Below are 13,761 nucleotides of genomic sequence, written 5' to 3' on the forward strand. Positions count from 1 at the left end.
AGATCATTAGAGGAAAAAAACAATAACAAATCTAGATTTATAGAAGCCGAAACGTAAAATTATTACAAAGAGTACATAGCAACATTAGTGTTATTCAGGCCAATTCAAAAAAAAAAACAAAAAAAAAACTACATATTTCTCTGGAAGCAACCTGTTTTTATGACAAGACTTTTCCAATTTTCCTCGTCAACATTCTAAAATCTACATGACTAATTTTAAAGTGGAGATGTTGCACATTGTGGTAACATATTTATCATCCAACCAGTAGATCTATAGTTCCGAGTTCTACGGCTCAGTTTTGAATAGGACAGGAGAGAGGAGATGAAAAAAAGAGACTGGCAAATGAAATCAGCAAAATTGCAGAATAATTGTATTTTTTTCATTTTATATTTTAGCATAGTTCGGTCTCACTGGTGCATAATTACCAGCTGACTTAAATTCAATTTGGTTGTTTCTTTTTTTTATATGCAATTCTGGAAGATGTTGTAGAAGATGAATCCAAATTAATGGTACTTCTTTTTTTGGCTATTCTGTAATTTAATAATTTATATCGAGAATCTCGTCACCATTGTTGAACGAATTGATTATCTTCTTGGAAATTGAACAGGGGTCTTCTGCTTTTGGTCTTCTTGATTTCATCCCCAAGACTCGAAAGATGATCCTGATTTTATAAAAGTTGATTAACAGATACAGAAATTTATCTTCAATACTTTTGTTATTTGTTCTTCTATGTTTGGTTGTTTTTCTTTTTCCAAAAATGTTTGTTATTTATAATAATTAGTGCATTCTATAAATCAGTTAGTCATCTTCTTTAAGATTATTTGAAAAGAGATAAATTTCGCTTTATTTATACATATCTCTCTTTAAATATAATGAAATACTTAATATTGTTGGCCCTTCTGAAAAATTTAGGTTGTTGTCCCTTTACAATTGTTATTGTTTTTCTTGAAAAGGAAAAGTACAGTTAAGTTTTTGGTGGTGGTGGTGGTGGAAGGGTTAGTTTTATTAGACAATAGTTTAGACAATAGAGGTTTTGACCTAAGTACCTGATTTCTGAAACACCAATCAGAATTTAGGAAAAGGGTTTTCTTTTGTCATTATATCCTGTACAAATAATTTGGTTTTGCTATTTGGATTCATTTTCATTTGTAGTCTGCGCTTTGCCAGAGTTAGATGTACTCCGAAATATTGTAGAAGTTTTGATATCCAATTTAGTTTTTTTTACTATTCCCGGTGTTCTTCTAGTTACTATTTATTTACTACTTCGTTTTGTGTGTGTTTTTTGTTTCTTGTTTTAAAAAGTGCAATATGTTTCGAAACACTGAATACAATTTTGGTAACGTATCGTAAATTTTTTATTATTACTTTCAACTTTCTCTTAGTAAATTTTCTTAGAATTTTTTTTTTTTTCAACTACTTCTTCAAGCAATTGAATTGATTGTAAAAATTATTTGCATCTTTCGCACATATCATAAGGAATCATTACTATTTTAGAAGCTATTCTCAGATCGGTGAAAGTTGGTGCTTTCTTATTGTGAATATAATTTCAGCCAGATTCCTCACTCAATGGATGATGATGATGATGAGCACTATTTTATTAAGATTTCGACAGAATAGGTTTATTTTCTGAGGAGGGGTAGGCCGGCAATGCCAATTTTTGGACATCACAACTTTTCCAGATATATCTATCATCTGTCTTTAGACACGCTATATTTTTTTTTTTCTAACAATTGAACATTTCTGAGTAAAACTGTAAGATTTTAGTCCAGAAAAGCTGCAATAAGGGGAAACTAATGGATTTTTATTTATAATATTATTGGGATCTATTCATTTTATATCAGTACCCCGGAGGTATAACTAAGTCCATTTTTTCAAAATTTATTTTTTTTAATCTTTCTAATACAATATTTCTTTTTTTATTACCCAAACATCATGGTGCATCTATGTTACTTATTATCGACCAAAGATTTAAGCAAAATAACTCCCGTGGGCTTATAAGTGAGAAAAAACTCGTTTCATTTGCTCTCTGTAAAAAATTTAAAATTGGACCTAGTGTTGTGGTACCTCCGGGGGTTACTGATATATACTTATTATTATTTGCAAAATGTTCGTCTAGCAATAGTTAGCAAGATCAATTCAAAATTATTTCGCCATTTTTAGCTAGCCATCAACTTTGCCGATAGAAGTACAATTTCTTCAACCATTTAGCTCATATTTCTGCCATCTACCTCATATTGAGTACAATTAATGATTTCGGTCCTCTTTTTCCTCACCTATCGGAACCTAGTATAAATGATGCATTTTCCACTAAAAGAATGATGTCATGAAGTGAAAAGCTTTTTCTCTCTTGCTTTGATTCTCCAGGATCATATCCCAGATTTTGTCTATTAGCCTATTAGTACAATTTGGAATACATACTGCTTATTATTTAATGTTAGATTAAAACAAATAGTCGTAAAACTATTTTTTTTTTTAAGAATCTATTGCAGATAGTACATTTTTTATTATTGTTTTTTCTAAATTTTTAAGTTTTTATAAACTTATATATTTCTATTATTTCTATCAAGTATCTTTTAATTTACAAAGATTTGTTTTTGGTACAAGATTAAGAAATTTACAGTTTATATTCCAGGTGCAATGCCAGTCAGCTATACTCAAACACCCAGAGGACAAAATGTAAATAGTATTTGTTTTCATTTAATTTTATATTATTTCTTATATTAATATTATTATTATGAATTGTTTTATACAGTTGTTAACATCTCAGTTGTTAAGCCTTTAAAAAATTTTATCAGTCAGTTTTGTGAGCGAAGAAAAATATTATCATATTTCTAAATAACTATGGGGTTTTTCATTACTGTAGGGTTAATGAATTTTTAAAGTGACTTACATTTAATCGATTTAAACATTTGTCATCATCTTAAACCTCTTCTTCTTCGTCGTTTCACTACCCAAAGACAAAATAGTTGGTGTATACTCTTCAGCCAATTTGATAAGCTTCTTTTTTTTCTGGAGTTATTCTCAAGATAGGCCGCATCATTCCCTTTTTTCTTCTAAATGGGTGTAAATAGTAGCTATTATTTCTTAGCTTATAAGATTCGGTGTTATACATAAACCTACATAAACGTTATGAAGGATTCAGATGCTTATGTAAAAAAAAAAAAAAAAAAAAAAAAACTTAGCTAAGTTAGTTATCCTGGACTAGCCCGTCGAAGAATGTAAATTACCTACTTTCTCAGAGACCGCATTAAATCGTTAAATCTTGTAACTTCAAATCTCTTCTAAGTAGTTCTAAGTAGTGTACCCTTTCCCCAAACCACTTTTTAAGAATTCCGAAATTCAGACTGACTGGGCCTCTGCTTAATTTGTATTAATTACTAGGTGTTAATTACACCCAAAAAAAGAGCACCTAAATCTCTTCTTTGTAGCAGCAAGAACACGCTGATAATCCGCTATAAAGTTTTCAAGCCTAGTGAGATCGTATCTAATCTCCTTTACCAAAGAACACATTGATTAATCTTTCGGTAAATTAAAACTAAAACTTTTCTAGCCGCAGACTTTTCGAGTTTTGACAAAAAGAACGAACCGTCGTACCACCCAAAAAGTATTTACAAAAAACATTTTTCTTCGAATTAATTCTATACGCTTCTAGTAGAACCTTTTAGAAGAACCACTGACTGTTCATTATGCTGAAAGTTATCTGAAGATTTTCAAAATGGAATATAATAATCTGAAAGAGAGCTTTTCCAAATTTCTTAAACTTAAAAAAGTTGATTTCAGTAAGTCGTACGCTATCTGCTAAAACAATAACTTGAGTAATTCAATTTTAGTGAAAACGTTCAGTTTATAATTTTGAAGTTGTTCTGCTTTAAACTTTTTTTTTTTTTTTAATACTTTTAAATTAATTTTTTCTATAATAATTATTAATAATTTTGTTTCTTTTATTTAGCAATATTACCAACGACATCAGAGGTTGAATACCCCGAGGTTGACCGGAGTTGGAAATATGCCAATGCCTAATATACCTTATGCTGTGAGTATACAATTCTAACCTAATGCATACTTTATAACCATTTCGTATATATTATTCCTATAATAGAAATTTGATACTTAAATTTATTATTATTTTTAAAAATCTAAATATATGTAATTAAAGTGAAAATGTTCAATTAAAATAAAAAAGAGAAAAAGTCTATAAATGATCCTACAATCAGTGAATATCCTAAATTGGTAAGTGATTTAGGACTGAAGGAGGTTTTATTAAGTTGATCCATTTTTAACTCTCTAAGAATCTAGATCAATAAATGTTAAGTGATGAATCCCTTTTTTGGAATTTTTGTGTTGGATCTGTTTTGTGAGTTAAAAATTTGGTTAAATTAAACGAAAATGGGATTAGTGATGTATAAATAAATAAATAGATTAAACAAAAAACAAAAAAAAGATGAGATTTATTTTAAATGAACAAGAAATTCTCTAAATGAAGTGATAGCACGAAGAATTTTCTTTAGTAACATGTACGTAATTTAAGTTATTTTGTGGTTTTCAATATTTTTTATAAAAAATATCTCTCCCTCTAACTGTCCTAAATTTTATAAAATTAAGTGTAAATTATTTCAACCAGTTGTATTTCTAATGTTTGTAAAAAGTTTGCTGGTTTTTTTGAGCGATGATAATGTGAAATTGTATAATAAGAATTACAAATTCATAAATTGGTGTTAGAAACCAAATGTTAATAAGAAATTTCCAGCTTCCATCTCTGTAGTTGAGCATAATGGGATGGGGGTGGAAAGCCTGGTAATTTACCAGGATCCAAGGCTTTTCCAATGAAAATAGAAGTCAGCTCTAAACTGGTTTTTTTCATCTTAATATTCTGCCTTTAAACCATTTAAACAAACCAAATTAAATTGGCTATTAATAAACAAACTTTTCGTCGCATTTTTCTGAAACTTAAACCTTTCAAATGGTTATAGCTTGCCAATTCAGATGTGTGGTTAAACTAACTTTAAAAAACTGCGAGCATTTCACTTCAGGAGGAAGCTATGGAACTAGTTTGATCTAAAGTTTGCACTAATTTTAGCAGTAGTGTGTTGATTTGCTTTAAAAGACGCCAATATTTTATCTGTGTTCAATCAAAAAATTTATTTCTAAATTTCTGTTTACAGGTACCAGGTCAGTCTGTTTATGCGCCTGTCGTTTCACCAATCATGATGTCGCAAATTCCTTATCAGGTAAGCTAGCTAGATATAAAACATTATATCAATAATTCTTCAACATCTTGCATGGTCCTATCCGTTAAGTACTTACTTTCAGATTAATTGCAAAATTCTGATCATATTACCTTACATCTTTTATTAAGTACTTTATTTCTTTTCTTATTCTTTCTTTTCTTCATTTTCCATCAACCTTAGGTAAACTGTTTTCCATCCCATAGTAGATAATTTCTTCGTAATTTTATCGTTTTATATCTTTATATTTATTCTCCTTTGCTTTCATTAATAAACGACCCAATAATGATTCTTTCAATCGGATAGATATCGCAGCCAAGCGGTGCTAGACATCAGACACACGCTCCGGCTCCTACGGCGCCAACTGGACCACCATCTGGCAGTTTCTATACGCCACAACCTCCTCCACAAGGTGCAGCGATTTTCATTCCGCAGCATGTACCACCTACCGCTGCGTACTATGGACAGCAGTGTGAGTATAAAAAAGAAATATTCTTATGTTTGTTAAATTATACGTAATCTAGAATTGTCAAGGGGATGTTGGAAATCTCAGATTGAAGATGTAAATGTGGAGTGGGATTTCTTGCTCAGTCTGTGCTATTTTTCCTACTTGATTGGCCCATTTCATCATTTGTTGACGTGCATCATCAGATGCAGGTTACCTGACTGTGATATTGCAATTGGGTTGGAAGTGTGCAACCACTTTCTTACCTGTGAATTGTTTCACCCTAGTTCTTCATCAGTAAGGATGCAATGTAGCTGGCGTCCGTCTTAGGATTAATTGTTCTTATACTTGTGGAAGATGTATCCCGAAATACTCTACAATTCTGATGTGCCACATTTTTACTTTTTCCAACTCAACTCTATTATAAGGAAATTTACGTTTTTAGAGTAAAAAGCGTCCAAGAATTGCCCAGGTACACCCAAACGTGAGGCAGAAATAAAATAAATTAAAAAACAACACCATCCAAAAAGAGGTTTAGCACAGCCTTTAAAGAAAATATCTTCCTTCTAATGCTCTTATGCCCTTCCTGCCCATGTTCTCTTGTATAAGTTTCACTGGATAATCCTGCATTCTATACAGGACATTCAATGTTTTTATTTCCAGCACCCTTTCGTTCATTATGGATACAGATTCTCTGGCGAGAGCAGTAATACTAATAGTTCAGGCACCAGAGATTGGTTATCTCAATCTACTGGTCCTTTTTGGTCGTTCCTAGGTTTTTCCAGAAAGTGCTGAAATTGGACCTTAAGTACTCTTGGGGGTTTGGTTTGGAGTACCTGGAGAGGTCAGTATGGGGAAGGGACATCAGTTCATCCCTAACTAGCGACCCTCGCAGTACTTTCTAGATTTTCCTGGAGAACTTAAGTTGTTTCATTTCAAATGGCTAGGTCATACAGGGTGAATGGCGCTCGCTGGTGGCACCAATTAAAGAGGTGCAACCATTCTTTTGGTGTAGAATATCTCGGTAAATTAAACTTAAAGACATTTATAGAGGGATAACTGGCAGTAGAGGAGTAAGATGTAAGATATAAGATGTTCATTGGTCTCAGTGGGCGGTGCCTATATTGTATTCAATCGCTAACAATTGGTATTAATGCTTCAATTTATGGTAATTACAGTGTTTGGTTTGCCGACGATGAGAAATAGTACTTATCCACCTAATTCTGCGCCAAATCAAATGCCAACTCAGCAAGCACCTCCACAACAGCCTCAGGTAAACTATGTTGAACTAATTTTTTAATAAATGAACCCAATCAATTGTTTAACTTATGGCTATATTTTTGTTTTGTTGTTAATTTAATTTGGGGCATTTTCGAGTGTATATTGTTTATTCGAACCGTCGCTTTTAGAAAAATAATGATGTGTTAATATGCGCATATATGCATTTACATACAATCTAGTTTTATGTAACAATTTTAGTAACTTTCAATGATATTTATCAGAAACAACATAACAATTTAATCTTTCCCCACCAATATTAACACCAGATTAATATGGCTAATTTGTTAACCGCAAAAGGCCAAAAAAAAAAAAAAAAAAAACTTTCAATGATAATATTGATAATGATAATAAAAGTTGTGTAACTAATGCTAAATTTATTCATTTTTATTAGGTGGTTAGCGGTGGAGCTGCGGCAAATCAGGGCATGATGACCGCTTTAGGTATGCAACCCGGAGGCGGGCCGCCACCTCAGGTGTTAGCAGGAGGTCAACAGGGAGGACAACTTGCCGGCCAGCCGGGTCCGCTCGTGCCCGGCCAGCCAGGCGCTGGAGGGCCGCCCATGGTTGGCCCTATGCCTCCGCATAAAGACAAAAGGAAGAGACCGAAGGCACTTCTAGTTACAAATCCCGACACAGGGATCGACGTGATAGCTGAAATGTTTATGAACGAAGAGGCTGGCAGCGGACTAGGAAATGCTGGCCAGGGTCGGGATGCTGAACATCATCACCATTCGCAGGTAAATGCCTCATTTTAAAAAGTTTTTTGAAAAAAAAAAGATATTGTAAAAAGTTTCAATCAATGAGAGAGTCAAAATTCGTTTAATCCATTTCAAAAAAATCGCGGTTTCAGTGATTTCTAATAAACCACACTAGGTACGGAATTTCAGCTTCGGTTTTAAAAATAGCTTCTTTTCTATAATTTTTTGGCAAAAGTCACGGTCTTTGCAGCGATACATCAACAATATGCATTTCTGGTAAACGTAGCTACGTGAACCAATACTAAATTAATTGCGATCCTTTTTTGGCACGCAATATATAATTTAGGAACGATTTCTGTGTAGCTAATTAAGTCTTCTTCACTTTATATATTTTGGGTATCACTTTTTTCTGCCAGAAGGGATTACCTAGGTGTTTAGCGTTCCCGGATCGAATCCAGCTGCAGACCCTTAGATTTTCGCCTTTTGCGAGCTTCTTTTACAACTCACACACACAGTGGTGTGTGTAACGACAAAGCACATGTATAGATCGACAGCGTACTGAAAAAAGCACCAGGCTTTCATTGACATTTCTAAAAAATAAAAATATAAGAGAGTATGATTGTAGATTGTATTAGAACGGCGGTTCCACCAAAAAGGGGAAGGCACGCAGGCAATCCAAAATGCCTATTGTTCCCCGCCTACCGCTCAACTCAAGAGAGATACCGGGGTATTAAAACAACAAATCCGGCTAAACGTTGCCAGATGCCAATACAATAAACTAATAAAGTAGCAACAGGACGCTAGGGAGCATGGCGACTCAATCGCCCAGTGCACTGAATAAACCTAGAAAGTTCGTTAAGATTACCAGATGCTACAATCTTCGGTAGGAAGACATTTGACCTTCCGAAGACGAGAAATCTAGTTTTAGAATAAACGGGGACACACCTCTACAAAGTGCCGCACAGTCTCATTGGACTCACCACAACCAGCGCAAATTGGCGACTCAATTCAAACATAAATTTCTCTCGTAACCATATCTAACTCTGTTTGCAGGGATTTACCATCATCAAAAGGTACAATTATTTCTGGGTAAGGCCGCATCAAAGAGAATATGATAGAGCATAATCCACGTCTCAACCGCTCTGAATGTGTCATTGTGCTTCTATTGACGTAGAGAACTTTGTCTTCACTGAGACTTGCTCTTTGACTCACAGATCTTATATCTGTTGGTGAAGGTGGATATAAAGTGAATGTTTGATCAAAAATTTATTTTACGTGTAGGTAGCAGCAGAATTTGCGGCAAGAGTGGCAGCCGTGGCAACGGAAAGTATCGGAATGCAAGTGGCTCCGGCTGTCACCGAGACTCCGCCTCCAGTCCAGTCAGCGGCCATACCTAGTCCATCATCATCCACTGCTATTCCTTCTTCGGAGGACCTCTCGCCCAACCCTTCTATCGTTATATTGTCCAACGGCCCTCAAGCTCCACCCCCAGGCACACCAACACCTCCGCCGCCAATCTCGTCCAGTGCGGCGGCGCCTATTGTCGTAGAACAGCAGCATCTTCAACAACTCCACCATGCTCCACTCCAGCCGCCCATTCAACAACTACAACAACCACAACAACATCAGCCTGTTATAAATACTCCACAACCGCCTCCAACCCAGTCAATACCTATAGTTTCTGCGCAAACTAATTCACCGGCCGTTGATCTACACAGGCCGACGACACAGCATATTGTGTCCGTACCACCTGCCTCAAGTCCCGCAAGGAAACCTGCACCACAACAAACTTTACAACATTCTCAACAGCAAGTAAGTGGATGGTGGCAACTTTCTCAAATCTTCTTCTGAATTCTTTAAAATGACTGTTAATTTTATAAAAATAATAGTTATTTAGAGTTTTTACTAGTTTCTGAATTTAATTTTGTATTAAATCCATTAAAAGGTGTTATCTATTTATTAAAAAGGATTTGCCCCTTTCAAAAACTGTCAAAAGTTTTCTTTTCCTGGCAGTTTAAGAATGGTTTTTCTAATGAAGCGACCAATTTCCCTATCTATTTCTGGAATGGCTTCAATCTCTTCCAAATAGCAAACTGTAGCTGTTGCTAAAAAAAAAATTGCTGGTTGCGCATTGTGCTCTCAACACCAAAAGTAAAGCTTTAGTATATTAATTATAGTTGTTACAGGAAAGTGCTGAAGCAAAAAGTGGAAAGTCAAAGAAAGATAGCCGCAGACCGGCTCCTCCGATAGCTGCTTCGTCTCCTCCGCCGAACATTTCTAGCCAACAATACCCACCAACGTCTTCTACAGCTATTAGTGGTAGTGTAGTGGTTCAATTAGCTCCTGCTGCTGTACCATCGCCCGTCCAGCAGCAGCTGCAGCAACAACAACAACAACAGCAGCAGCAGCAATCACTTCCGCCTCCAAGTTCAGCTCAATCTGTACTCCAGAAAGAGACACCACCAATGGCGGCGGCTGCTGCTAAAAGGGAACAAATTGTGACACCAGTATCATCACAGACGCTACCTACTACACCAGTGGTGGTTTCACAACCACCTCCGCACAAGTTTTCATTTGCTGATACAATTGATGTTAAAAATTTCGTTAGCCAACAACAACAACAATTCCAACAGCAGGCCCAGCAGCAGCAACAGCAACAACAACAGCAGCTGAAATCTAGTAGTAATGTGGCTGTTGGAGGAGGTGGCACTAGTGTGTCCAGTTCTTCGCCCATGGAACAGAAAGAAACCAACGGAGAAACCGATGTAAATGAAACTTCCACGGCCGCTAGTTCAACACATTCGCATTCATCTTCGCATACATCGTCCTCACACGGGTCTCTTTCAGGTAATTTACTTTATTTTTGATTTTTTTTAGAATGAATACTATCCTATTGACCGTTGTTTCTCAAGACATTGCGGATTGCCATATATATATATTGCTCTCAAGTTCTTGTTTTCAAAAATGCGCATTATGTGCATTTAAATCACGGTAGGTTACGCAGTATCTCAGCAACATTGTTTTTGTCCCGGACGCGAATATAATTCATTTTTTTTAACTTCCTCTTATTCATCTAACGAGAAAACAATTGTGGTGTCAGATGGCCATAGTACTAGGATTCTTCTTAGAACGTAACATTCGGTAAAGTATTTTTTTAGAAAATGATATCTTTTTCCCTCAAAGAGGACCTTTTTATTAATATAAAAAAAATAACACTTTCAATAAAACTATAATTAATCATTTCCGCTTGCAAATATTTCATCAGGATTTCAACAAATTAGTTAAATTTAGATTTAAAGCTAGAGAGCACGCTCCTAAGAAATTTCCGTTTTAACTATTCTGTTTGAATTTTATCGATTATAAAATCGATTTGTGTTGTTTATTAAACCAGTTTTTGAAATATATCACAATATTTTGCAATAATATTGACACAATACGTAAATGACATTATGTAATTTTGTAGATAAAAAAAAAAAGGCCTTTCTTATAAACTAAATACAACTTTCTGTTTCTCCTATTTTTATAAAAAATCTTGAAATCTTTTTAATTTTATTTTTTGTAAACAAAATTTTTCTTAAATTACTTTACTCTCATTTTCATTGCTTTGTTGAATTCTTTATTCTCCTGTGATAATAATTATTAGTAGGTACAATATTTACATATTCTTACGTCCAGGAACCTACTATCCCACTATCCATTGTATTTTTTTCAGTTAATTCTGGCTAGGACTCTTTGCAATCGACCAAGTTGGGTTTCACCGTAGCCGCTAGCTTTGAAAACTCGTATTTTCTTTCAATCTCATCTAATGGTGGTTCTGAACCATTCGACTTTCTTTTTTTTCAGAGACACTTTTAGCACTGATTTCAAGGGTCATTATTTTTGTTATTTAATTTCTTCTTGTTTTCGATTTCGAATTTCGATCGACTGTAGAAAAACCACATCACAGTTGCTTCTTTTTTCTGCATTTTCTTGCCAATACTCTTTCTAAGTTTCTGCATAGTACTTACTCTTGAAATGATAGTGTCTTAAACTAAATGCTGTTGGTCAAGGCTGGTACAATAGGATAGGGTGTAATAAATGGAACGTTTTTTAATCGGCGATAACCCGTTACTATTCATTTAGAGATACAAGCCAAGATATTTTATGTATGGTCACTTATTACCACATTATCATATGTTTTTATTAAAGTTAATGCTCACTTAACTTTCTTCATATAATCTTTATCATCTTCACCTTGTTCTCAATCAGCATTGGGTTCTTTGCTTTTAGAATAGGAAACTTTAAGGGATTGTATTTATCGAGTAAAAGTCGACTTTATTGTAAAATTCGAGGGTTCACATCAATCTTTCTATTTCAAAAATCACCTAAGAGTAGTGGTTCACGAATCTTTTTGTAGAGTTTCTAATAAATTTTCTTTAGATATTTTCCTTAGCAACACTAACTGAGAAAAATTTAGTTACAATAATTGAAACAAAACTAGGAAAGGTATACCATTTCATTTTTAACTTAAATTTGTTGCGTACCATAAATTTTGTATTCACTAATGTCGGAATATTCAAAAAGTTGTCCAAAAATGCGTATAATATTCTATATTTATTTCAACATAAATTCTTCCAGCTCAAATCTCAATAGTCCGTGATCCGAAGAAGGCTTTTATTAATTCGTCTTTTAATTTGTAATTAAACTGCAGTTAATAATCTTGTACTTTTTGTCTTAAAGTTTGTCTTGAAATGCAAAGAAATAATATGTAGCAGAAATATGTACCTTTTGCTGGGTAGTATAGAACTAATCAGTATTTACTTTTATATAACATATATTGAAACGATACACCCTGATCACAAACATAAGATAGGTAAGAAGATATTGTAGACTTCTATCACTCCATTTTGATTTATGATCTGTTGCTGGATGCGTTCGAGAATAATTAACTGTTTTCATTACTTACTGTTGGTATGATTTCCTTTTTTTTTCGTGGGACATCAGAATTGGATTTTCGGAATACCAAACGCTAGTTGACTAAGGTTTCAATCAAAAGATACCCTGTTATTTGTACGAGAATGGAATTTGAATTTCTAATCAAATTATTTGCTGAAATAAAATCGTCAGGCTTTCAGACACATATAATGAGGGTTGGGCAATTAAAAATAGAAGAGAAAAGCAGGGTTGAGTATAAGTGAAGGTTATTTGAAATTATTAATTAAAATTGTGCTACTAATTAAGGACCTTATTATTTTTAATTTAAAAAAGAAAATGCCTAATTACTTTACGCGTTTCTTAAAAACAAATAATATTTAATTTTTAATTGAATCGAAAGTAGAAGAATAAAAAAAAAAAACACTTAAAGAAAAATTGACAGGGAAATTTCTTTTAAGAGATTGTGTTAGGTTGCCTGCACTGTTACGGCCATTACTTTGGCTGAACCCTCATGGGACTAGGCGACATTAGCTGTTAGCTACCTACCAGTCAGTCTGTCTGGGAATGCACGTGTTAATCTAGATTTAAATACGGTTGTTTCTTAGGTTGATTAACTTATTTTTTTTGGGGGGGTTATAATATTCAAAAAATTATTCTTTGTAATTATGTAAGTCGAATTGTTTCGTGATCTATTGAATTCTATCAAGAAAGTTATTGTGATTAGAATTTTTTTTTTTTTTTCATACGTGAATGTGAAATAGAAATAAAATCGAAAAAATGTACTATCTTTGTGTGATACCTTCCCCCCAAATAAAGAAAGTGTCCTGTTCACAAAAAAAAGAAAACAGTTTTAAGTGAAGACCAAAGAGAAGGATTGCTTTAAATGAACAGAAAACTATAAATATATATTATTACCATGGGGAAAAAAAGAGGTAAATAAAGAAATTTAAAATAAAATAAGCCGTATCAACATTGTAAAATATTCATTAGTAGCTCATGTTTTAATTCATAATATTCTGTTTCCTGTCGCCTATTTTTATCTACAGAGAATAGATGGATAGAGGGAAAAAAAGGTTACCCTTGGACCTTTCCTTTACTTATTATTTAAATTCATATACAAACAGTAAAAAGAAAAGAAACAAACATTACAATTTGTGAACTCTCAGAGTCTAAATCATTTCTAAACACCAATACATACG

At 33.8% G+C, this 13,761-nt stretch overlaps 1 protein-coding gene across 22 annotated transcripts in view; it reads left to right on the forward strand.

The window, feature by feature from the left end:
- Positions 1–13,761, forward strand: part of eIF4G1 (eukaryotic translation initiation factor 4G1) — a 115,120-nt gene that overhangs the window by 67,935 nt on the left and 33,424 nt on the right. For 11 of the 22 annotated variants that reach the window (XM_074120369.1, XM_074120368.1, XM_074120371.1 and 8 more), the window contains 8 exons: positions 2,621–2,676; positions 3,950–4,033; positions 5,163–5,228; positions 5,532–5,697; positions 6,849–6,943; positions 7,343–7,687; positions 8,930–9,460; positions 9,826–10,495. In XM_074120369.1, coding sequence (XP_073976470.1) covers positions 2,621–2,676; positions 3,950–4,033; positions 5,163–5,228; positions 5,532–5,697; positions 6,849–6,943; positions 7,343–7,687; positions 8,930–9,460; positions 9,826–10,495 — 2,013 coding nt within the window. The remainder of the gene's footprint in view (positions 1–2,620; positions 2,677–3,949; positions 4,034–5,162; positions 5,229–5,531; positions 5,698–6,848; positions 6,944–7,342; positions 7,688–8,929; positions 9,461–9,825; positions 10,496–13,761) is intronic. The other 11 variants (XM_074120370.1, XM_074120372.1, XM_074120367.1 and 8 more) reach the window with 5 other exon arrangements.

Source organism: Rhodnius prolixus, unplaced genomic scaffold, assembly GCF_049639745.1.
Source record: "Rhodnius prolixus isolate KJV_2025 unplaced genomic scaffold, Rpr scaffold_2, whole genome shotgun sequence".
In the NCBI taxonomy this organism is placed as follows: Eukaryota; Metazoa; Arthropoda; class Insecta; order Hemiptera; family Reduviidae; genus Rhodnius; species Rhodnius prolixus.